General features: G+C 42.4%; 1 protein-coding gene across 2 annotated transcripts in view; it reads left to right on the forward strand.

Moving 5' to 3' along the window:
• LOC132383594 (arf-GAP with SH3 domain, ANK repeat and PH domain-containing protein 2-like) overlaps positions 1–26,910 on the forward strand; it is a 121,141-nt gene that overhangs the window by 54,011 nt on the left and 40,220 nt on the right. For both annotated transcript variants that reach the window (XM_059954757.1, XM_059954756.1), the window contains exons 5-11: positions 50–99; positions 12,363–12,492; positions 14,559–14,644; positions 20,111–20,186; positions 21,005–21,091; positions 22,846–22,949; positions 23,936–24,005. In XM_059954757.1, coding sequence (XP_059810740.1) covers positions 50–99; positions 12,363–12,492; positions 14,559–14,644; positions 20,111–20,186; positions 21,005–21,091; positions 22,846–22,949; positions 23,936–24,005 — 603 coding nt within the window. The remainder of the gene's footprint in view (positions 1–49; positions 100–12,362; positions 12,493–14,558; positions 14,645–20,110; positions 20,187–21,004; positions 21,092–22,845; positions 22,950–23,935; positions 24,006–26,910) is intronic.

Genomic DNA, 26,910 nt, shown 5'->3' on the forward strand with positions numbered 1-26,910 from the left:
ACCTTCAGGGATGAGGGAAGTTCAACTGCTCTTTGTTCTCTGTCTACAGGACCCAAAGAAGCTCATTGAGAAAGCTTGGAAGGATTACGAGAACAAAGTGTAAGTGCCACCTCTGTAGGACAAGCAAATGCTCGTAAAATATTTGATATTGCTTCCTTGCATCCTCATTCTGCAGACGAGATTGAACCTGAGTCATATCTTATGATTAAAGGTCAAATGTCATTGGATGCTTCTACAACTAATTCTGCAAAACATGGCCATTTACTGCTGCTGCTCAAGATATTTACATACTTTTGGATTAAGGAACACGGTTGTTTGTCATTAAAGTCACTTTGCTTGTGCAATATCTCTGTATGAGACATATTGTCATTCTCAGTGTGACTGGGGTCCCAACCTTTTCCATGCCCAGGACCAATACCATTCAGCAAGGGGTCTGTGCTGAACCCCAGTTTACGGAATCAGCTTCCTGTCCTCTTAGACAAAGCATTCTAGATTATAGTAACTCTTTACTTTACAACGAAGCCCTACTTACCTTCACTCTTTCTTTAGTAAGTACCTTTTTATTTACTCCCATTGGTAAGAAAAACGATAATGTGAAGGCATTCCAATGGAGTGGTTAGAATGGGTTGAAATTGGAGTCAGTGACTGGAAATGGAGCAACCACATTCAATGTTCAAAGTTCCAGCTGTATGAACCAACCATTGCTCTGAGCAGGAAATTTTTTACATAGTCTGTAAACTGTGTGGCACTTTAATAGAACGTCATATAAGAGAAAATTCCAGATGCGTGGCAACAAAGGCTATGTATGCGGGGGTATTTCAGTTACCGTGCAGCCGCATACCAGTGCTGCTTAGAGGAAACAGTGCCCACATTCTAGGTTGGTGTATAATTCAGAGGAGAATTTTCACAAGGTTGTGCTTCCCAGTGCATTTTCTCTAAGCCAGTTCCCAATGTTTTTTATGCCATGGACCCCAGTCATTAGTAAAGGGATCCATGCCCTCTAGATTGGAAACACCTGCTTTGAGCAGTGGTCATTGTGGTTTGGGGAAATGATGTTGAAGAAACATTAATGTGTTGTTGAAGTGCTTCTTGTTGAAGGTCGGCTCTGTAGCCATGATTTTGCAGAAGTCTAGGGTGAATATTTGGCTGTGTGGACTTATTACCATGATTTTTTTTTGTTTTTGGAGAAATTCATCCTGATAAGAAGAGAGTACTCAGTTTCCTTCAAATACACACCTTGTTCATTGTTTGACAATAGAATCAGGAGGTGAATGGCTGGCGTAAATACCCAGTCCCCATGCCCTGTCATTTTATGTCATTTTAATTTTTGGGTTGAGAATAACAAACACAAAATGCTGGAGGAACTCAGCAGGTCAGGCAGCATCTGTGGAAAGGAATAAGCATTTCAGGCTTAAATTGGGAGAAGTTTCTGGTTCCTTTTCCTTGCAGGACCTCCCTCCACAGCTGAAACTTTGGTGATGATGTATGTTTGTAGAACATAGAACATAGAATAGTACAGCACTTTACAGGCCCTTTGGCCCACAATGTTGTGCCGACCCTCAAACCCTGTCTCCCATATAACCCCCCACCTTAAATTCCTCCATATACCTGTCTAGTGGTCCCTTAAACTTCACTAGTGTATCTGCCTCCACCACTGACTCAGGCAGTGCATACCACACACAAACCACTCTCTGAATAAAAAACCTTCCTCTAATATCTCCCTTGAACTTCCCTCCCCTTACCTTAAAGCCATGTCCTCTTGTACTGAGCAGTGGTGCCCTGGGGAAGAGGCGCTGGCTGTCCACTCTGTCTATTCCTCTTAATATCTTGTATACCTCTATCATGTCTCCTCTCATCCTCCTTCTCTCCAAAGGGTAAAGCCCTCGCTCCCTTAATCTCTGATCATAATGCATACTCTCTAAACCAGGCAGCATCCTGGTAAATCTCCTCTGTACCCTTTCCAATGCTTCCACATCCTTCCTATAGTGAGGCAACCAGAACTGGACACAGTACTCCAAGTGTGGCCTAACTAGAGTTTTATAGAGCTGCATCATTACATCGTGTCTCTCAAACTCTGTCCCTTGACTTATGAAAGCTAACACCCCATAAGCTTTCTTAACTACCCTATCTACATGTGAGGCAACTTTCAGGGATCTGTGGACATGTACCCCCAGATCCCTCTGCTCCTCCACACTACCAAGTTTCCTGCCATTTACTTTGTACTCTGCCTTGAGTTTGTCTTTCCAAAGTGTACCACCTCACACTTCTCTGGGTTGAACTCCATCTGCCACTTCTCAGCCCACTTCTGCATCCTATCAATGTCTCTCTGCAATCTTCGACAATCCTCTACACTATCTACAACACCACAAACCTTTGTGTCGTCTGCAAACTTGCCAAACCACCCTACTACACCCACATCCAGGTCGTTAATAAAAATCACAAAAAGTAGAGGTCCCAGAACAGATCCTTGTGGGACACCACTAGTCACAACCCTCCAATCTGAATGTATTCCCTCCACCACAACCCTCTGCCTTCTGCAAGCAAGCCATTTCTGAATCCATCTGGCCAAACTTCCCTGGATCCCATGCCTTCTGACTTTCTGGAACCTTGTCGAGTGCCTTACTAAAGTCCATGTAGATCACATCCACTGCACTACCCTCATCTATATGCCTGGTCACCTCCTCAAAGAACTCTATCAGGCTTGTTAGACACGATCTGCCCTTCACAAAGCCATGCTGACTGTCCCTGATCAAACCATGATTTTCTATATGCCCATAGATCCTATCTCTAAGAATCTTTCCAACAGCTTTCCCATCACAGACGTAAGGGTCATTGGTCTATAATTACCTGGACTATCCCTACTACCTTTTTTGAACAAGGGACAACATTCGCCTCCCTCCAATCTTCCAGTACCATTCCCGTGGACAACGAGGACATAAAGATCCTAGCCAGGGGTTCAGCAATCTGTTCCCTCACCTCGTGGAGCAGCCTGGGGAATATTCCATCAGGCCCCGGGGAATTATCTGTCCTAATGTATTTTAACAACTCCAACACCTCCTCTCCCTTAATAACAACATGCTCCAGAACATCAACCTCACTCATATTGTCCTCACCGTCATCAAGTTCCCTCTCAGTGGTGAATACCGAAGAGAAGTATTCATTGAGGACCTCGCTCACTTCCACAGCCTCCAGGCACATCTTCCTACTTTTATCTCTAATCGGTCCTACCTTCACTCCTGTCATCCATTTTTTTTCACATAATTGAAGAATGCCTTGGGGTTTTCCTTTACCCTACTCGCCAAGGCCTTCTCATGCCCCCTTCTTGCTCTTCTCAGCCCCTTCTTAAGCTCCTTTCTTTCTACCCTATATTCCTCAATAGACCCATCTGATCCCTGCTTCCTAAACTTCATGTATGCTGCCTTCTTCCACCTGACTAGATTTTCCACTTCACTTGTCACCCATGGTTCCTCCACCCTACCATTCTTTATCTTCCTCACCAGGACAAATTTATCCCTAACATCCTGCAAGAGATCCTTAAACATCGACCACTTGTCCATAGTACATTTCCCTGCAAAAACATCATCCCAATTCACACCTGCAAGTTCTAGCCTTATAGCCTCATAATTTGGCCTTCCCCAATTAAAAATTTTCCTGTACTCTCTGATTCTATCCTTTTCCATGATAATTTTAAAGGTCAGGGAGCAGTGATCACTGTCCCCCAGATGCTCACCCACTGACAGATCTGTGACCTGACCCGGTTTGCTACCTAATACTAGATCTAGTATGGCATTCCCCCTAGTCGGCCTGTCTACATACTGTGACAGGAATCCGTCCTGGACACACTTAACAAACTCTGCCCCATCTAAACCCTTGGAACTAATCAAGTGCCAATCAATATTAGGGAAGATAAAGTCACCTATGATAACAACCCTGTTATTTTTGCACCTTTCTAAAATCTGCCTCCCAATCTGCTCCTCGGTACCTCTGCTGCTACCAGAAGGCCTATAGAATACCCCCAGTAGAGTAACTGCTCCCTTCCTGTTCCTAACTTCCACCCATACTGACTCAAAAGAGGATCCTGCTACATTGCCCACCCTTTCTGTAGCTGTAATAGTATCCCTGACCAGTAATGCCACTCCTCCTCCCCTCCCCCCTCAATCCCTCTTAAGGCACTGAAATTCAGGAATACTGAGAATCCATTCCTGCCCTGGTGTCAGCCAAGTCTCCGTAATGGCCACTACATCGTAATTCCATGTATGTATCCCAAGCTCTCAGTTCATCACCTTTGTTCCTGATGCTTCTTGCATTGAAGTACACACACTTTAGCCCTTCAATTAACCCTGGTTAATTGTGAATAGTATAACTCCTTTTGGAGATGGTCATTACTTACCATGTGTTTTTTTTTTGCCAATTAACCAACCTAAAATTGAATATTGTCCATGCCTTGCTGTGTGTTAGCACAACTTGCTTCATTGCATTAAATGGAACAGTGAACATCCCATTTCTGATGATCAGCTGAATGTGGTTGGGCCCGAAACACAGAAGCATGAGCTAGGACCAACCACATTTGATTGCTTCATGCTAAATCCATGCCACTGGGTCACTGACGTTTCATCTACAAGTATCTTCCTGTTTTGCTTGTCAAAACCCTTCCAGATTTTGAAAACCTCCATGTAATGATCTCTTTTAAAGTTTGTCTAGCGAGAGGGATTGTGGCTGATGTTGTCTTTCCATATAACTAAAAAATCATTCCTATTTAGTATTGTAATAAACTTCCTCTGCACTCTCTGGGAGTTCTGTTGACATTAGTTTCAGCTGGTTATTCATTCTCAGCAATGTCAAATAGCAAGCTGACTCTCATGTGGACAACTTCACTTAAATTACTTTAAGAGTTTTCTGTGTGAACTGTGTGATTTGGAGTGGTTTGAAAAAATGCCAAGCAGGTATTTGTCTGTGATAGGACTAGTTTCTCCTGAGGTGGAATTGCTAGTTTGTGTATCAGTTGGTTTTGTAAAGGAAATATAATTAGAAAACTTGAGACTTTAATAATAAGTTCACATAATTGTCTATCTGTTTATCTATCCATCTATCTGTAGAGAATTAGCCTCTCCAACTGTGCTGCCCCAAGGATCCTGATTAACCCTAACCTAACCACAGGACAAGTTACAATGACTAATGAACCTACCCAGTACATCTTTGGACTGTGGGAGAAAACCAAAGCACCCGTGGAAATCCTGCACATTCACAGGGAGGATGTACAGAGACTCTTTACAGGACAGTGCCGGAATTGAACACCAAACTCTGGAATGCCCTGCGCTGTAATAGCTTAGTGCTAAATGCTACACTACTGTGATGCTCATGGTAATTTTTTTGGGAAACTTTAGGGAGCTTGGGTTGAAATTGGGACATGAAGCAGCCGCATGTAGCAAACACCATCCTGAATGATTCAAAGTTTCATCTGTTCTTTCACTGGAATGTCCAATTTGTATAACCTCAGTTACTGGCAAGAAAGTCTACCTTCCATACTTCAGCATAAAGCTTTCCTTCATTTTCTGAGGATATTCCATTGGGAATAATTTCCATTGTTGGTTTCTGTTGGTATTTTCTGGGGGAGTCACCTTTTTGTTCTGGGCTTGTGAGATGATGTTAGTGCACCTCATCCTCACTTCACATCTTTAGGATATGTTCTATGTTAAATGTTATTGTACTGCATGCCGTAAATTAATCTGCCAGTTTAAGCTGGGATCATTCAATACCTTCTTTTTCCATTTTAACTTTCTGCCCCTCATGAAGAGCCACATTAATTGAACTGAGAACCATTGAAAAACTGTTATTAAATATCTCAAACTGATTTAAAAGAGTCTGTTCAGCATATTTATTTCAGAAAAAGCAAAGAAGAAAGCTGGTTTGATATTTCAGTTTTTCTGGTATTTCTTTTGTTTATTGTACAAATTCCTTGATTTTGATATTGTACAAATTCCCAACATGGAAACAAGCCAATCTATTATACAGGAGCAGCATAATCTGGCAAACAGGCAAAGCCAGTATAACTTCCCAGAGACCATGAGGGCTTTTCAGTCAACTATAACTGCTATAATAACAGCATCTAAAATGTTACAAGAAAAGTTGGATTACAATAACTAGATAATCTATTTACTTCAGTGATGTTAATTGAGGAATAAATAGTGACTAGAATACCCTACCTCTCCTAATAGACTCAGGTTTATTATCACTGATGTATAGAGTCATAGAAAAGTACAGCAGAGAAACAGGCCCTTCAGTCCGTCTAGTCTGTACTGGACCATTTCAACTGCCTCTTCCCATTGACTTGTACCAGGAACATAGCCCTTCGTACCCCTGCCATCCATGTACCTAGCCAAACTTCTCCTCAACATTGAAATTGAGCTTGTATGCACCACTTGTGCTGGCAGCTCATTCCACCCTCTCACCACCCTCTCAGTGAAGAAGATTCTCTTCATGTTCCCCTTAAACTTTTCACCATTCACCCTTAACCATTGACCTCTAGTTATAGGCCCACCTAACCTCAGTGGAAAAAATCTGCTTGCATTTACCTTATCTATATCCCTCATAATTTAGTATACCTTTATCAAATCTCCTTTCACTCTTCTATGTTCCAAGGAATAAAGTCCTAATCTATTTAATTTTTCATTGTAACTCAGGTCTTCCAGACCGGAGAACATCCTTATAAATTTTCTCCAAACTCTTTCAACCTTACTCTAAATTAGGGCTTGCCAATGTCGTATACAACTTCAACATAACATCCTATCTCCTGTAATCAGTACTTTGATGTATGAAGGCCAATGTGCCAGAACGAGGAAATCTGCAATGCTAGAAATTCAAGCAACACACACAAAATGCTGGTGGAACACAGCAGGCCAGGTGGCATGTATAGGGAGAAGCACTGTCAACGTTTCAGGCTGAGACCCTTCGGCAGGACTAACTGAAAGGAAAAATAGTAAGAGATTTGAAAGTAGGATGGGGAAGGGGAAATGCGAAACGATAGGAGAAGGCTGGAGGAGGTGGGGTGAAGCTGAGAGCTGGAAAGGTGAACACCTACGCTCTGTCCGCCAGAAAAAGTAGGATCTCCCAGTGTCCACACATTTTAATTCCTCATCCCATTCCCATTCTGATATGTCTATCCATGGCCTCCTTTACTGTCAAGATGAAGCCGCACTCAGGTTGGAGGAACAACACCTTATATAATGGCTGGGTAGCCTCCAACCTGATGGCATGAACTTTAACTTCTCTAGCTTCCGTTTATACTCCTCCTCCCCTTCTTACCCCATCCCTGATATATTTAGTTTTTCTCCCCCCTCCTCTTTTTTTTTTCCTCTCTCTGCCCATCACTCTGCCTGTTCTCTATCTCCCTCTGGTGCTCCCCTCCCCCTTTCTTTCTCTCTAGGCCTCCTGTCCCATGATCCTTTCCCTTCTCCAGCTCTTAGCTTCACCCCACCCCCTCCGGTCTTCTCCTATCGTTTTGCATTTCCCCCTCCCCCCCCCCCCACTTTCAAATCTCTTAGTATCTTTCCTTTCAGCTAGTCCTGACGAAGGATCTCGGCCCGAAACGTCGACAGTGCTTCTCCTTATAGATGCTGCCTGGCCTGCTGTGTTCCACCAGCATTGTGTGTGTTGCTTCAATATGCCAGAAGCTTTCTCAATGACCCTTTCTATCTATGATGCCACTTTCAATGAATTATTGACTTGTAATTCCCAGATCCCTTTGTTCTACCACACTCCTCAGTGCCCTGTCATCCACTGTGTAAGACCTATCTTGGTTTGTCCCCATGTTGTGAATTGAATTGACTTTATTTTTTTTACATCCTTCACATACATGAGGAGTAAAAATCTTTATGTTACTTGCAATCAAAATACTTCATAATAACTAATAATAAATAGAACATTCATTGTAGCATAGAAATACACTCAAATCAGTGTGAGTTAATCAGTCTGATGGGCTGGTGGAAGAAGCTGTCCCGGAGCCTGTTGGTCCTGGCTTTTATGCTGTGGTACCGCTTCCCAGATGTTAGCAGCTGGAATAGATTGTGGTTGGGATGGTTTGGGTCCCCAATGATCCTACAGGCCCTTTTTACACACCTGTCCTTGTAAATGTCCTGAATCATGGGAAGTTCACAACTACAGATGCGCTGGGCTGTCTGCACCACTCTCTGCAGAGTCCTGCAATTAAGGGAGGTACAGTGCCCATACCAGGTAGTGATGCAGCCAGTCAGTGCCCCTGGAGAAAGTTCTTAGGATTTGGGAGCCCATACCAAACTTCCTCAACTGTCTGAGGTGAAAGAGACACTGTTATACCTCTTTCTCCACACAGCTGGTACAGACCTCGTGAGGTCCTCGGTGATGTGGATGCCGAGGAACTTGAAGCTGTTTACCCTCTTGACCCCAGATCCACTGATGTCAATAAGGGTTAGCTCGTCTCCATTCCTCCTGTAATCCACAACCAGCTCCTTTGTTTTTGCCGCATTGAGGGAGAGGTTGTTTTCTCTAAACCACTGTGTCAGAGAGAAGACTTCTTCCCTGTATGCCACCACATTATTGTTTGAGATTAGGCCAATCTATGTAGTGTTGTCGGCAAATTTATATAGCAGATTAGTGCTGTGGGTGGTGACACAGTCATGGATATGCAGCGCGTTAAGGAAAGGACTTAGTACGCAGCCTTGAGGAGCTCCTGTATTGAGAGTCAGAGGGGTGGAGGTGAGGGAGCCCACTCTTACCACCTGTTGGCGATCTGTCCGGAAGTCCAGGATTTTGTGGCAGCAGTATAGTGCAACACATACATAAAGAAATGCTATAAATTACAATAAGAAATAGAAAAATAAGAAGTGCAAAAAGAGAGGAAAATAGTGATTTATATAGCGAGCATAGTGGAGAGGTAAGAGAGCAAAATAGTGAGACAAAGAGCAAGAATAATAATTAGCATGGGATCTATGTTCACCTTAAGGTTGTTATAGCTGGGGTTGGTAGTGGGGACAAGCTCCCACTACCAATTAAATGCTCCCAATGACATGTGTCTCAAATAATCTCTGACAACCAAGTTCAGCTGCTGTGGCCTTCATGTATGGCTTTACTGCTAAGCCTGGCAGAACCGTTTCTACTGGCAGGAGAGGGGATAAAGGCAGGTTACTGCGCCTTAAAACCAGTCACTTTGGGCAGATGGGGCTCATTAGCCGTGGTTGGCAGCTCAACTAGGAGAAGGAAAACTCTGATCTCAAACCTCCGCTGCCTTGCAGTTATACCCACTCATAGGGAAGGCATCGGGAGTAAACCCGAGGGGGGGGGGAATCCCTGAGTTGATCCTAAGGCAGTCCTACATTGAGTTCAATGCTGAGTGGCAATTCCTGCAACCTCTCTGGTGTCAGTTTCTGTTGTTCCTTTGGGTTTATCTGATGCATGGAGGGTGGGGTCTTAGTACATGAGCAACTGTTTGCTCTCCATATTGTACTGCAAAGGCCTGCGAGTCTAGACAGTTTAGGATGCAACATCCTGACCAATGGAGGCAGCGAAGAGCTCCTATTCTCAGTATTGAACTGGAATAAAGTAACACCTATACAGCAATAAATTATAAACACAAGAGACTCATCAGATGCTGGAAATCCAGAGCAACACACACTGGAGGAACTCAGCGGGTCAGGCAGCATCTATGGAGGGTAATAAACAGTTGACATCTTGGGCCAAGATCGTTCATTGAGAGTGGAGAGGAAGGGGGCAGAAGCCAGATTAAAACATTGTGGGGAGGGTGAGGAGTACAAGCTGGCAGGTAATAACTGAGAGAGGTAAGGGGAGGGAGGTTGAAGTGACAAGCTGTAACAGATTATGCAGTTCTGTCTCTATCTCACTTGTAGTGCATCCTGGACCATGTACTCAACAGTATGGGGAGGGATTTTAATCCCAAACCTTCTGACCCACATTTTAGGCATAGCAAAATCTTTAAATTGGTGTGTATTGAAAATTAGAATTCTGAGAAATAAGTAAAGGAAGGAAAAAAGAGTATCTTAGTACTTAGCTGACTGTTACACATTTCTTTATCACTCCTCTTTCCTCCCTAAGCCATTGTGCTATCCACCCCACAGCGCTCCCCCACCCCCAAGTCATCCAGTCATTAGCATTAAAAGTTTCCACATTCTTCCTGCATCCAACTCTGTCATAGTTCTCTGAGATTTCTCACTTCTGTGCTATGTTTGGTTAAAGCAAACATTTCACTCTTTCTAGTTCCTGCTCTTCATTTTTTGAGTTTTTCCTTATAAGGTTCACAAGAATGGGATACGTTTGTCTAAAAGTGTGGGAGATTCTTGTCCTTTGATGTCAACATAAACAGATGACTAATTCTTAATTCGACAGCCAGCTCTTGCTTGCATCATCTCTAAGCTTGATTGGTATGTTTTAGGAGAAAACTTGCTCTTCCTATAAAATTGAATCATCTAAGTTATTGCTCAGCCAAAGAAAAGCTCCATTCGCTCATGACCTTCAAACACACTAACTAGTTCTGCTAACAATTCTTCTGATTTTCTTTTTAAATTCTTTGTCTTTGTGTTCACCTTCCTCCATTTTACCTGCATGTACTTTCCCTGTCAGTATCACTGGAGCTGAAGAGCCGGTCTCATTCTCTGGCAGAGTGAGAGCAAAGAGAGGGGTTGATAAAGTACAGAAAATTGATATAGTTTTCTCAGATTCTTTGTTTATTATTGAAATAGGTGGGCATCACAGTAGAGTGGTGGTCAGTGCGATGCTATCACAGCTCGGGGACGTCAGAGTTTAGGGTTCAACCCCAGTATGAAGAGTCTGTACGTCCTCCCCATGAAATGTATGGGTTTTCTCCGGGCTCCAGTTCCCTCCCACAGTCCAAAGACACACCAGTTAATAGGTTAATTGGTGATTGTAAATTGTCCTGTGATTGGCTTGGGGTTAAATCCGTGAGTTGCTGGACGTTGTGGCTCAAAGGGCCTGTACAGCGATGCATCTCTTAATAAATAAAAAATTAAGTCTGGGCGGACTCTCCTGGAATTTAGGCATCTTCTCACCTTCGTCACTTCATCTTGGTTTAATACCTTGTGAACTTGTTTCACTCATGTTTATTGGGAATTCTCTTAAAAGCATTGGTTTGGAGTTCTACATTCCTGAATCCTTACTGGATTTATTTGTGACTCTCATTTGTGGCCCCAAATCCTGGTTGTGTTTACCTGTAACCATCTTCCCCATGTCCACAATATTGAATTCCTTCTCAGCATCTGGTCATCCTTTAGCCTTCCCATTTCTGGATCATTCCAGATTATTAAAATCACTCAGTTGAAGTGTATCTGAAAGTGAAGAGATGTTTTTGTGTAGATCTCTCCTCTTTAGTTTGGAGGCTGATTTGTGCTCAGTTTGATCTTTGTCAGGAGCTGTTTGTAGTTGAGGGCCATAACATCAAGTTCAAGTTCAATATATTGACATTCAGCCATCTACATGTATAACACCAAATGAAACAACGTTCCCCTGAACCAAGGTTCACGCCAGAGTACATATAACTCACACACATAGCACATAAAGTAATATTACCACAAATAATCAGGTGCATTTATGACACAAGTTTAAAAGAAACCAGTATAATGCAATTGGTGCTTTATGCATAATGAGACCTTGGTGGTAACAGTGAGTTCAGTAGACTGGGGGTGGGGGGGGGGTGGGCAAAGCTCTTGGTAACGGGGAGTTCAGTAGACTGGGGGAAGAAGCTCTTTGTCATCCTGTTCTAATGCTATGGGACCTCCTGCCTAATGGTAGGGGGTCAAGAAGATAGTTGGACGGATGGGAGATAACCTTGACAATGCTAAGGGCACTGAGTACATAGCTCTCTTGAAAAATACCTCTGATGGGTGGAAGAGAGAGACCCTGATGATTCTCTCAGCAGTTGTAGGGACCTGTGGTCAGATGCCTTGCAATCCCAGTGGTGATGCAGATGCTCAGGACTCTCTGATGGTGCTCCTGTAAAAAATGTTTAAAATGGGGGAGAGGCCCTCAATCTCCTTAGGAAGTGGAGACAATGCTGGCTTTCTTGACCAATGAGGTGGCGTTGAGGGACCAGATGAGACTGGCCATTATGTGCACTTCCAGAAACTTAGTGCTCCTATCTCTCTACATGGAGGAGCTTCGAATGTGCAGTGACGAATTGTCTGCCCGCACATTCCTAAAGTCCACGATCACCTCTTTGGTCTTGTTCATATTGAGGTCACAGCAGAAACCCTGGTGGTCTTGCAATGACTGTAAAGGCAAGACCAGCTGTGTGTGTGCACTTGTCTTCAAAATCTGTTCAAGCAACTGGATGAACTCCTTGTGTTGCCTTTGACTATTAGGAACAAGATTGAAAAGGAGAAGAAAGACCGCGCCAAGCAGTTTGGACTAAACCGTTCAGAAATAAGTCCTGCAGAAATTGCTGAGGAGTTGGAGAAAGAGAGAAAGATGTTCCAACTCCAGATGTGCGAGGCAAGTTGCAGCATATTTCACTTAAAAATTGTGTCTCTGAACTTGTAAGGGGGTGGGGTGGGGGCAAGATTAAAATATCTCCACATTGTATACTTATAATATCCATACATCCCTGCTTCACAGTATATTTAACTCCAAAGATGATGAGCACCTCCGTCACTAAAGTACATCCTTAACTGCTTTATTATTAATGAAACAGCACTCCCACAGTACTGCACTGGGAATGTTATGTTAGTTCTTGTATGTTTAATTCTCCAGATGTAAGCCTCCTGCACACCATATTTACTGTGTTGTTACTAATGCCCATACATGCTATTACCTTAATAGCTAACTTTCTATTAGGTAACCCTAATAGAAAGCATTACATTTTCAAACTCTCTCTCAGTTGCATCGGATTTAAGCATTTATTAAACATTAGCAAATTACAAATAACTGAGGAAAAGAGCGCATATATTTTCTCTATTTTGGCTCTCATTGCATAAAATAGAGACAGAAATGGGCTGTTTGGCCCAAGAGATTTATCACAGCATTTTTTTTTTTTTGCAGTGCTTCTTCTAACCTTGGTTTATCTTCCCCAAAAGGTAACTCTTTCAGTGCTAGCCTTCCCGTTATGCCAATGGTGTTCAGGGCAGAAATGAAGATCCTCCATCTCTCTCTGACCTTGGCCAAATACCTATGCAGACAGATTTGGAGGATTCTGCATTGCTGTTTCTATAACAATTTTTTTATGTTGTTGGCCCCGAGCTCAACCCCTGAACATAGGAAACTGGTGGACCAGTCTTAATCAGGCCTCTACCCTTTAATCTTTTTGGCAAGGGTGATCCTACCAACAGCCAAAGCATAAAGCACTGACATTAGCCAACATAGTCCTCTGGGTCATTGAAGTATGCAAGCCTCCAAACCCTACAATAGGTTTGTGGCCTTTTGGAGGTTTTCCTGATGAACAGCTGATCATTTTCTTGGCCAATGTTTGCCTATAGTTAGCAGTACCTAAGGAAATAATCTGGAGATCTTCTGATTGATACTTGCTACAATCCAGTCGTGACTACATTTTCAAAGGCACTCAATTGGCAGCACAGTACTTTTGAGACACTGTGAGATTGTGGAAAACCTCTCAAAATCTACAGCATTGAGTGACTGCATCATTTGCCTACAGAACAGAGAAGTTGTGCACTAGAAATTAATTCATTGATTGCTGAATTTCTTAGATCTTTTTGTATATTATTAGGTACCAGATGAGTTGTCAATTTCCCTTTCCACTCAGCAACTTCTTCTTGGGCCGTTCCTTGGGCTTGAGCATGACTTCCATTCTGGTTTTGTTGGTTCTGAGGTGGATGATTTTGCCAGTGAGATTTTTCCACAAATGGAGCAGGAGGTGTGCCTGATGGCAGGGTGGATGGATAGTTTGTGCCTCTAGGACCACTTGCCCAAAGCTTTGGTGCATTTGCCATGCACTCTGTCAATATTCTCAAATGCTTTTTAACTCTGAGTGGTCATGGGCCAGAGATTTCTAGGAGTCAGTAAGGATGGTTGAAATGTTTTTGAAGATAGCTTAGAGTATGTCCTTTCAATTATTTCCTTTGTCCACCCACTGATTTCTTTCTGTGAGAACTCAGAATACTGTATTTTTTAAGATTCTGGTGCCGGGCATGTAAAAGATGTGCTCTGCACAAGACAGACTTGTAGTTTGTTGGGTAGGAGAGATCCCTGCCCTCCTACATGTGTCGGAGAACTAGACTATCCATGGCAGATATTTCCAGGCACTGAAAATGGTACCAATAATATGTCTGCAAAATATTTCCAATCTAATGGAATGATAAGGAAATCAATGTTGACTGTCCCTTTCTAGACCAATGTCTCTAATACTGAGGCATTTACGATCTATCTATTAGTGGATTGGCGGAAATCATCTTTTGTACCCTGCAAAATTGCAAATACTGTCATTTGTAACTTCATGTTATCTGTCTAGTCTTAATTCAAAAGCTCCCTTAATTAGACACGAGAGAGAAAGAGAGTGCATGCCATTCCTGAGAATGTGAACTGACTGTACGTTCTTTGTTATACAGTATCTTCTCAAGGTGAGCGAAATAAAGATTCGAGAAGGTCCTGACCTAATCCAAAGCCTCATCAAGTACTTCCACGCTCAACAGAAGTAAGACATTTTCAGTTGATTTTCTAGTTGGAGTTGGCCATTCAGTTCCCAGAGTACCTTCCTCCATTCTTGGAGATCATGCTAACCTGTAGTTTAATTCTGTCTTTCTTCCTTACTTCTACACTATCCATGTCCTTTTCTAGCAAGATACTTGATCTCTATCTTGGTCTTTATTTGAACTCCCAGTCTGAACAATAGATATGGGGTGGATTTCTATTTGACTTCATCTTGAAGACATTTTTCACCTCAGTCCAAATGTTTTACCTGTGTTCTGAGACACTGACCCTTCATTCTAGAACATGTCCCCAGCCCACCCTCCACTCCCGCTCAGCCATGGGAAATATCTTCCGTGTCTTATCCTGACAGAATTATGTATATTTCAATGAGGTCCCTTCATGTTCTTCAAAACGATAGTGATTGCAGGTTTAATTGACCTAAACACTCTTTGTGTGACTGTCCTGCCATTGTAGGGATTGGGAATCAGTCTAGTGAACCTTTATGGTCTGCCTGGTGTGGTAGAGGGACCAAAATGGTCTTGAAAACGCCAGATCGTTTTTATAATTGTTGCATGACTTCCCAGCTCCTGGTCTCAAAACCTCTTGAAATGAAGGACAACGTACCATTTGCCCCCTTAATTACTCGCTGCATTTGCGGATTGCTTTTGGTGACTGGTGTTCAGGATAGCACAGATCCTTTAGTACATCAGAATTTCCAAATCAGTCATCACTTGATTAATACTCTGCCTTTTCTTTATGATGTCAGAATTGCCCTCACTGTATGACATCAACCATATCTTTGCCCACTCAAAGTTCAAAGTAGATTTATTATCAAAGTACATATATGGCGCCACATACAACCCTGAGATTCATTTTCTTGTGGGCATTCATAATACGTGCAAAGAAACACAATAGAACTAATGAAAATCTACACACAAAGATAAACGACCAATGTACAAAAGGCAACAGATTGTGAAAATACAAAAAGAAAAACAAAATAATAATAGATAAATAAAAAATAACATTGAGAACAAGAGTTGCAGAGTCCTTGAAAGTGAGTCTTGAAGTGTTGAAGTGAGTGAAGTTCTCCACTCTAGTTCAGGAGCTGATGATTGAGGGGTAATAACTGTTCCTGAACATAGTGTGGGACCTCAGGCTCCTGTACCTCCTTCTTGTTGGCAGCAGCGAGAAGAGAGCATGACCTGGATGGATTCTAGACAAACAAGGATAGAAAGAGAAAGAGAGCCCAGTTCCTGAGTTTAGTTGAGTGGGAAATGTTTGCCCCTGGAGTAAATTATGAACAGCCTGTTTTTGGAAACTTTTGGAAATATTTTGCTGATACAGTACCTTGCAAAAGGCAGGCACATACATATAGCTAGGGTGCCTAAAAGACTTTTGTACAGTACTATATTTTTTAACATGGAGCGGAGAGAGAGTTTGTAAATCTGGTGGAAGCAAAGAATGTTATGAATGGTGAGGGTGGAGCACCGTGGGACAGGTGACAGAGAAAGAGTGCCGGATGCAGGAGGGTGGCGCGGGTGCAGATGCTCCCAGCCCTGAGACACCAAACAAGGTCATTTTATTTCAAACAATTGGTTTACTGATCTTTGCAGGATGTCTCTCTGGCAATTCCCACTCCCTCCCCTCTCCCTTCCCCGCTTCCCAAACACGATTCTCTTGTCTGTGCCCCTTGCCCCTCTCAGTCCACAACAGAGACCCATATCAGAATCAAATTTATCATTATTCAAATATATCATGAATTTTTTCTTGTGGCAACAGTATAGTGCAATGCATAAAATTACTACAATACTGTTAAGCACTCTAGTTCTTTATATGTGCCTAAGATTTTTTGCACAGTACTGTGTGTCTTCCTTTCAGATGTAGGGAAGTTTTGCCTGTATGGTTCAATGGCCAAATTACAGAAGTAATTGGAAGACTCAATGTCACATTTTCTTTATCTTCTTTCATACATTTAATATACAGTAATTACATACGATGCCCATGGTACAGGAGGCCTACTAAACCTCCATGGGTCTTCTGTTACACAGTGGGACTTGTTGTAGACCCATCCATGATCTGTCCCTTGTTGTTGGAACACAAGGAAAATCATGCCATTTCCCTCAGTTACATTCAAGCCCACATCAGCGTAAAGCTTCCTAGAGCTTCAGCACATTCCACTGACTAAAATTTCCACACAAATCGAAGCCCACTTTTACAACTTCTAGGGGAAAAAACCACACGATTCTGGAATCACTTAGTGTACTCCTCGTCCAATATTTTGTTCCAATGAATGAACAAATCCAAATATTGAGGGAAGAGTCCAATACCAGAGGACAGTTTCATGCTAGCTACGAAAAACTAATTTCAACTCAATAACAAGGGAACAGATAGAAATATACTGCTCCTGTTGGAGACATGAAACAAAAGATGCTGGGGAAATCCAACAGGTCAGGTCAACAAGAGAAGGAAAAGAGGTCCAGCCCTTCCAATCATTCAAAGGAAACTGCTCCAATATCTACCCCATCAGCCCTCCTCACGTAGATCCACAAATCACTTACCAGCTCTTGAATCACCACTCCCCCTCACCTCTTTGTACTGGCTATCTTTTCTCTCCACACATAGTCCTGATGCAGAGTCCCAACCCAGAACACCTCTCCCTCCATTGTTGCTGACTGACCTGCTGGACCCCTTAGCAGTTTTGTTTTCATTCCAGATCCGAGCATCTGGAGTCTCTTGTGTCTCAGCATATTAACCCAGCTGGCCTAATGTGCTTTCTAGGGCTGAGCATCTCCCTCTCTCAACGCTTGCTTTTGTTTTCTTAACACCTCCATCTCAAAGGGTTGTTTAGCTTCTGGAACAATCCATTGACCCCACAGTTGCTGACTGCAAGGAATTTGACACAATACTTTAGTGAAATGTTTTAGATTTTGTTCCAAATATTTGTGGGGAAAGAGCATAAAGAGGCAGTGGATTTTCCAGTGGTCAACCAGCCTACCAAGGGAATCAGTTCCAGAAAATAAAGGAAGATTACACCAGTGAATATACTGTACACAATTGCAATGAGTAAACACAGTTCAGTAATACAGGGCTGTTGGTGATAGCAGGTCATATGACGAAGTGACCAGGAATAAGTCCAAATAAAGTTAATAACTTTAAGCACCAGCTTTGAATGATTTCCAGCATTTACAGACATCTGACGATGGTGCTGATGAAACACAGCGGCTTATTGTTCGCAGTAAACAGAACTACTGACTACTTTATTGATCACACTGTTCCTGCTAAACAAACTAAACTGGGAAACTGGGCTTTCTTTCCCTTTCTACCCTTATTTGTCTAGAATCCTTCCAGTGCACTTTTTTTGTTTCTAGTAAGAATAAACTTTCAAAAACTCTACAACTTGTGCTCGCTGTATTATTTTGATTCAAGATTCAAAAACTTTATTGTCACGCCAACCGTACATCAGCTCTGGAGGGCAGAATGAGACAGCATTTCCCGGGGCAAGTGCAATCATAACATAACAAACGCAACAATAAATAGTATTTTTTTAAATTAGTTTTTTTTATACATTTTCTACATAACTACAGATAAAAAAAAACCCCAGATCAAAATGAAGGACATTGATACAGAGCAAAAACAAGCATACAATAACAATCTGATACAGAGAAAGATAATTGAAAAAGCACCCAAATTGAAGACAAGTAAAATTAGTGTCCTTCCCAAGCCCCACAACACAAAACAAAAAAAGGAAACTCCAGACCACCCACAACACAATATAGAGAATATAAATCAGGACAATCAAACCCCCAAACTGTGAATACACTTAGCAACAGAAGATATTAATGCCTACTACCAAAAGAAAAAGGAGCAAGGGACCGAAAAAAAAAAACCTTAGTTAGGAGGAAGGTTATGAAAGTACTCAATAAAAGGTCCCCAGACTTTATGGAACTTTAAGTCCGAATTAAGAATTGAATAATGAATTTTTTCAAGGTCCAAGCAGGCCATAATATCATTAAGCCATTGAGCATGCATAGGTGGGGCAACATCTCTCCATCTAAGAAGGATTAAACGTCTAGCCAGGAGAGAGGCAAATGATAATATTCGACACTTAGCCGAACTCAGATGTAAATCTGTCTCACCCCAGAAACCGAACAAAGCAATTAAAGGGTTTGATTCTAGGTGGTGATTCAGAATATACGATAACGTTATAAAGACATCTTTCCAAAATTTCTCCAAGCTAGGACAAAACCAGTACATATGAATGAGAGAGGCCTCGCCCCTTTTGCATTTATCACAAAGCGGACTGATGTTAGGGTAGAATCGAGATAGTTTAGATTTAGACATATGGGCAGAGAGTTTCAAGGTATTGAACACGGTGTTTTAAATCTTCAGAAGTCGAGTCAATGCGAGATAAATGTTCAGCATGTTCGTTCACTCTAGCGTTGATCTGATATAATTTGACATCCAGCTGGTTGAAAGAAGTTCTAAATTCCTTTAAAATATCTTCTTGATGCTGTTCCAAAGCAGCTAGAATGTCAGCCGGCAAAGCCACAGAAGTTTCCTTTTTCCCAGTTTTAGTACTTTTGGTAGACATTGTAAGATAGATGTGTTCGCAGGCAAGCTAAAGAGATCTAATAAAATACCTAACTAAGGTTTAAAAATGTAGACATTTAGTGCAAAGATAGGGAAAATAACAGAGCAAAAGTTCGAAGCAGCTAAGCAATCGCCATCTTACCGAAAGTCCAACAATAAATAGTAAACACAACAATAAATAGTAAAACACAACAGCCATATGTCGGTTAAAATCAAGTTATAAGTTCTAAGTTTTTATTTGCATGGTTTGTCTTTTGCACATTGGTTGTTTGTCAATCTTTGTTTATGTATACTTTTTTATAAATTCTGTTGTATTTCTATACTTTAAATGGCCGAAAGAAAATGAATTTCATGGTTTTATGTGGTGACATATATAGACTTTGATAATAACTTTAACTTGACTAAAATCTGGGAGGGAGACTGGACCATGGAGTACGTCATTAATATTGCTTTAAAGAAGCTCTTTCAAATTACAGTCAATGCCATCACAAGAACTGCCTCAATTGAGCAAAGGCCTGGTATCATTGTAGTGTCAGCTTCTTCAATACAGATTTAGGTGAGACCTATGTATGGGGAGTACATGTCAAGCAGATACCCAATGAACTAAATAGTCAGGGTCTGGAGCCCTGAATGCAAGCACGTTCTGGGACATCTAACCAAGGTCTTACTGTGTGGAGAAGCTCTAAGAGGGGATATTCATTTTGTTTCATTCTGTGGTGTGGCATGTATTCTTCCATTCATTGGATTTATTAAAATAATTGAGTGTGAGTGCGGAAAACAAGAATGACAAGAAGTTTCCTATGTATTAATTTGACTTGACCACTCCATCTGTAGTGTGTGGGCCATGCAAGATTGTTCATTTTGCTGTTTTGTTTGAAAGTTTTTTCCAGGATGGCCTCAAGGCAGCTGAGAGCTTGACTCCCTTTGTGGAAAAATTGGCAGTGAGTGTACACTCGGTGAGTTGTAGAATGATGGAAATATTTCAAAGCAATCCTGGCTTGTATACCAAAGGCAAAAAAACCCCTCCAATCTTATCACAAACAAGAGAAAAACTGTAGATGCTGGAAATCCAAGCAACACACACAAAAAGCTGGAGGAACTCAGCAGGCCAGGCAGCATCTATGGAAAACGTACAGTTGACATTTCGGGACGAGACCCTTCGAAGGGTCTCAGCCTGAAACTGCACCTGTACTCTTTTTCTGTAGATGCTTCCCCAGCATTTTGTGTGTGTTGCTGAAGACTCCAATCCTATGTTATTTTGCGATACAGCAAAGAGTAGGGCCTTCTGGCTCTTTGAACTGCACCTCTGGTAACCCCTGTCAACCCTGATTGAACAGTAAGTAACCTCCTCACAGGACAATTTACAACATCCAGTTAATCTACCTAGTATATATTTGGACTGTGGGAGGAAACTGGAGCACCTGGAGGAAACCCATGAGTTCATGTGGAGGACATACTAACTCCTTATTGATGACGTCAGAGTAGAATTCTGAACTCTGATGCCCTGAGGTGTAATAGTGCACAGTAACCGCTATGCTGCTGTGGCGCCCATGTTCTGCCCTGAACAATGTAAATATTTTCACCTGTTATGGTGTACACATTCCCTGATAATGCTGTAGTAGCAGTTAGTCTACTTTTTGAATGGATTATTCAAGGCACCATCTCTAGTTTTTCCTTGAATAAATACTTAATGTGGACCTGCTGCATATTAGAAATCCTCAATGGGTGGGTTCCTTCCAACTCTAATCAATATTTTCTTCCTGCTGGGTTGAAGCTGAAACAAACACAGGACGAGGAAATGAGACAACTGGCGCAGATCAGGGATTCCTTGAGATCAGTACTTCAGGTGGATCACAGAGAGGTGGGTGGCATGGTTGCTCTTCATGTGAAAGTGTCTTGTGGAAAATCTAGCACTGGATGTGTAATGGGAGGGGAGAACGTCATTGGTGGGCGGGGGGAAGGTAGGGGTGTTAATGGATGAAGAGGAAGAGTGATAGAGAGTTCCAAAGGCTGTAGAGAAGAGGCAAGAACAGATAGTTGGGGATTTGGAGGCATTGTCCAACAGTTTGGCCAAAGAAGCAAAAGGAGGTGGTGGGGAAGGTGGGGAGTGGATGTTCAAGACACCAAGGAAGCCTCTGGGTGCTGTTTCAATGCTGCAGATGCTTGCAATCTGAAACCAAATCTGGAAGAGTTCAGGCCAGTGGGAGGTGGCATTGGGGGATACATTCAGAGTAGGCTGAACAAACCATCTGAATTGGGAAGCTTGCTGAGCTCAAATATCAACTTCGGTTCTGTAAGCACAGAAGATCCCTGACCTGAGCATCTCCAGATTTTTGTTTAACTCCTTCATGCGATACTTGACTGGCTGGAGGTGGTTTATTGGGTGTGGAGGGAGGAGTTCATAAAGGAACTAGTATTCAGAGATTACAACATTTAAAACAAGGGCAACACACAAGATACGGGAGGAACTCAGCATCTATGGAAATGAATAAACAGTCAACGTTTCAAGCCAAGATACTTCTTCAGGACTGCAAAAGGGAGAAGATGCCAGAATAAAAAGGTGGGGAGTGGGGTAAGACATCAAGGTAGAAGGGTGATAGGTGAAGCCATGTGGGTGGGAAAGGTAAAGGGCTGGAGAAAACGGAATCTAATAGAGGAGAGTGGACCATAGGAGAAAGGGAAGGAGGAGGGCCGAAGGAAGGTGATATACAGGTGAGGAGAAGAGGCCAGAGTGTTGAATAGAAGAAGGAGGAAGAGGGGTGGGGAAGGAAAAGTCAAAAGATACTGGAAGGCAAGGTTAATGCTCATGCCATCAGGATAACAAGAACACATGGAACATTAAGGTACCTGTAGTCAAGCAAGGCCAACAAGCAAATGGTGCTGGCAATTGAAAGTCTGAATGGGATAGATGATGCCTAAGGAGTGTAGAAAATGGTGCTGTTCAAAAGAGCATTAAGGAAGAGCCTGGCATGGTGGAGTGAGTTGGGTGCTGTGGGTTGAGGTGCTATCAGTTGGAGGTAGAGGTGAGTGAAACAGTCTTTATAACTGAACCTCTTGTAGTGCTGATCTGGCCCATGATGGTGAGGGATAGGAGACTGGAGTCAACAGTAAGTGTATTGTTTTTCTGATGGATATGGAAGGGAGTGATTCTGTAATTTCAGGTAGTTAGATATTGGAGAAAGTATCCAACCCCACCTGTATAGGATTTGATTTATCTAATGTATCATGTACCCTCTCTCCAGCATGTTCCTTTGGAGGAAATTGTAACTGTAGTGGAGTGTTCAGATATGATGTTGGTGGCAGAGAAAGATAGAAAATCTGTAATTTTTGGATGGAAGGTGTAACTGAGCTCAGTAGCCTGAGTCATCTTGTGATTAATCAGAAGAGACTTTGACATTTATCTAGAGCCTTTTACTTATGAGAGGTTTTGTCGTCTCCAACTTTTTTACAGTTATATAAAGTTGAGAATATTTGTGCATATCCATTTAATTCTTATTAAAGTTCCACAAGCTTCTTTATCATTCCATTAGTGAGCTAGTGATCAGTTGGATTGATGCTCAGTTTGGTTTCCAAGATTCCTTGAAAAACATGTGGTTTCTGTATTTTTGTTTTAAGGAATGTTTGAATCGGAAAAATTCTGGCTACAGCATACACCCTCTTCCAGGAAACCGTATGTATGGAACAGAAAAGTCCGGCTTCCTGTACAAGAAGAGTGATGGGTGAGAATTGGGAAGAGTTTAAGAAGATTCCATTTTGTGAGACTCAAACAGTTCCATTAATTTCCAGGAAACAAAACACATCCTGTACTCTTCATTATTCAATCAGTTTACTTGTCAGAATAGAGAAGTTTAAGGGGGAAATTGATTAAAATATTACTTAACTTCATGAAGAGATTTTGATACGTTTTGTAACTTCAAAACTTTAAACTAATTCAAATCAAGACCCGGGAGTCCGAAATGTGGCTCTGACTCTGTGTTTGCTTTAAGTGAGGCATGTACTAGGAGGATGACCTGTGCAATTTATATATTCTTACTTTTAACCTGGAATGAACTATTTAAAAAAACAAGAATGCTTAATCAGCAACATATTTACAAGATGGCTCCAATGTTACTGAAATATTAAATACACAATAGATTTGGTAGAGTAAGTAAGGTGAAACTATTTTGCACCAGCAGGAAGGTCTGTAACCCAAAGGAAACTTCTGTCATCTGTGACAGAGGAAGCAAGAAGGAAGAGACATTAGTTCTGGTCTGGAATACACTGTGAAAATCCAGTGTCAGAGGATAGAAAAATAAATTTCAATAAGAATTTGGAAAAATATTTGGAAATGGATATAAAATGAAGAAGGCAGTGGACTGAATTAATTAGCTTGCTCTACGGGCATGGACATGGTTACCTGAGGTGATGCAGTAGCTGATTTCACAAGTCCTGGTTATGCAAGCACAGATGCCTGGCAGGCAACCTCTGAAGAGTATTGATAATGGCTGGGGTATTACATCTTGTAAAGACACTGCCCAGAAGAAGGCAATGGCAAGCCACTTCTGTAGAAAAATTTGCCAAAAACAGTCATGGTCAATCATGATGCTGATATAATTACAACCTTCCTCTAAAACTACCATCCAATAATAAATGGTCTGTTCTCAGCTGGCTTGAACCTCTCTAGTGTCTGGTACGAATTTTGTTTCCGTCTTTTTTCAACTGTCAGGATCCGAAGAGTGTGGCAGAAGAGAAAGTGTGGCGTTAAGTATGGCTACCTTACTATATCGCACAGTACTGTGAGTAAAACCAATGTTGCTAGTTGGTGTTGTATGCCTCTTTACATGAGTGTTGTGTTTATTTATTTATCGCAATACAGCGCAGAATAGGCCCTTCTGGCCCTTCGAGCCCTGCTGCCCAGCAAGGCCCAATTCAACCCTACACTAATCACAAGACAATTTACAATCGGCAGTTATCCTACCAACTGGTGTGACTTTAGGCTGTGGGAGGAAACCGGAGCACTTGGGAAAATCCCTGCACTCCAACGGGAAGATGTACAGACTCTGTACAGGTGATGTTGGAGTTGAACTCCAAACTCCGATGCCCCGAACATGGTATCGTAGCATCAATGATCTCAGATTGGAGTTCAATTCCTCCAGTTTTTGCTTTAGTTTCCTCCCACATTCCAAAGGCGTAGGGTTAGGGTTTGTGGGTTGTGGGCATACTGTGCTGGCACCAAAAGCGTGACAATTGTGAGCTTACCCCAGCAAGTCTTGGGCTGTGTTGGTCGTTGATCATTATGTTTTGGAGAAAGTTCTGGTTCCTTTGCTTCCCATATCAAAATGTTAATCCAGCAGTTCACCATTTCTGGCCATGTGAAATGGAGGTGCATGGTTGTAATGTATTAAGTAGTTCAATTACTGTTCAGATCTAAAGGAGGGCCATTTGGCCAAGATCTAGACATTCTTTTGCCCTTGACAAGGTATCCCCAAAAACAGAAATTAAATATCTGCCAAGTGGCATCTTTGCCCAATCTGATCATTTGATGATCTGACTGGTGGAAAGGGGCTACTTTGGCAAACAGTGGGTAGTGAGAAAGTTGGGCTTTAAAGTGTCCTCATATGGGGAGTGGTCCTGGTTTTAAGACATCCCATTGGTGTGGTGAGGAATGTACCGATCGGGGGGACTGACTGTAACTCCAGTAGGCTTGATGCAATCCACTACAGCATCTTTCACAAATTCAGCCAGTGATGTAAGACCATAAGAGAAAGGAACAGAATTCGACCATTTGGCCCATCGAGTCTGCTCCACCATTTCATCTTGGCTGATCCATTTCCTTCTCAACCCCAATCTCCTGCCTTCTCCCCTGACCTTTCATGCCCACACTAATCAAGAACCTATGAAGCTCCACTTTAAATATACTCAATTACTTGGCCTCCACAGCTGTCTGTAACAACGAATTCCACAAATTCACCACCATTTGGCTTAAGAAATTCTTTTTCATCTCAGTTCTAAATGAACATCACTATTCTGAGGCTGTGTCCTCTCATCTTAGAAGCCCACACCACTGGAAACATTCTCTCCAATGTCCACTCTATCAAGGTTTTTCAACATTTGATAAGTTTCAATAAGATCTCCCCCTCATTCGTCTAAATTTCAGTGAGTACAGCCCAGAGCCATCAAGCTGTCCTCATATGATAACCGGTTCATTCTTGTGAACCTCCTGTGAACTCTGTCCAATGTAAGCACATCAATTCTTAGAAAAGGGGCCCAAAATTGCTCACAATACTTCAAGTGAGTTGTTAACAATGCCTTATAAAGCCTTAGCATGACATCCTTGCTTTTATATTCTAATCCTCTCGAAATGAATGCTAACACTGAATTTGCCTTCCTCACACCAATTTAATGTGCAAATTAACCTTTAGGGAATCTTGCATGAGGATTCCTAAGTCCCGTTGCACCTCAGAGTTTTGAATTTTCTGCTGTTTAGAAAACGGTCTACACTCTTGTTCCTTCTACCAGAGTGCACGGCTATACACTTCCCGACTCTGTATTCCATACGCTTCCCGACTCTGTATTCCATACGCTTCCCGACTCTGTATTCCATACACTTCCCCACTCTGTATTCCATACACTTCCCGACTCTGTATTCCATACGCTTCCCGACTCTGTATTCCATACGCTTCCCGACGCTGTATTCCATACGCTTCCCGACGCTGTATTCCATACGCTTCCCCACTCTGTATTCCATACGCTTCCCGACTCTGTATTCCATACGCTTCCCCACTCTGTATTCCATACGCTTCCCGACTCTGTATTCCATACGCTTCCCGACTCTGTATTCCATACGCTTCCCCACTCTGTATTCCATACGCTTCCCGACTCTGTATTCCATACGCTTCCCGACGCTGTATTCCATACGCTTCCCGACTCTGTATTCCATACGCTTCCCGACTCTGTATTCCATACGCTTCCCCACTCTGTATTCCATACGCTTCCGAACTCTGTATTCCATACGCTTCCCGACTCTGTATTCCATACGTTTCCCGACGCTGTATTCCATACGCTTCCCCACTCTGTATTCCATACACTTCCCCACTCTGTATTCCATACGCTTCCCCACTCTGTATTCCATACGCTTCCCGACTCTGTATTCCATACGCTTCCCGACGCTGTATTCCATACGCTTCCCGACTCTGTATTCCATACGCTTCCCGACTCTGTATTCCATACGCTTCCCGACGCTGTATTCCATACGCTTCCCGACTCTGTATTCCATACGCTTCCCGACTCTGTATTCCATACGCTTCCCGACTCTGTATTCCATACGCTTCCCCACTCTGTATTCCATACGCTTCCCCACTCTGTATTCCATACACTTCCCGACTCTGTATTCCATACGCTTCCCCACTCTGTATTCCATACGCTTCCCGACTCTGTATTCCATACGCTTCCCCACTCTGTATTCCATACACTTCCCGACTCTGTATTCCATACGCTTCCCGACTCTGTATTCCATACGCTTCCCCACTCTGTATTCCATACGCTTCCCGACTCTGTATTCCATACGCTTCCCGACTCTGTATTCCATACGCTTCCCCACTCTGTATTCCATACACTTCCCGACTCTGTATTCCATACGCTTCCCCACTCTGTATTCCATACACTTCCCGACTCTGTATTCCATACGCTTCCCGACTCTGT

The sequence above is a fragment of the Hypanus sabinus genome, chromosome 30 (genome assembly GCF_030144855.1).
Source record: "Hypanus sabinus isolate sHypSab1 chromosome 30, sHypSab1.hap1, whole genome shotgun sequence".
Lineage (NCBI taxonomy): Eukaryota > Metazoa > Chordata > Chondrichthyes > Myliobatiformes > Dasyatidae > Hypanus > Hypanus sabinus.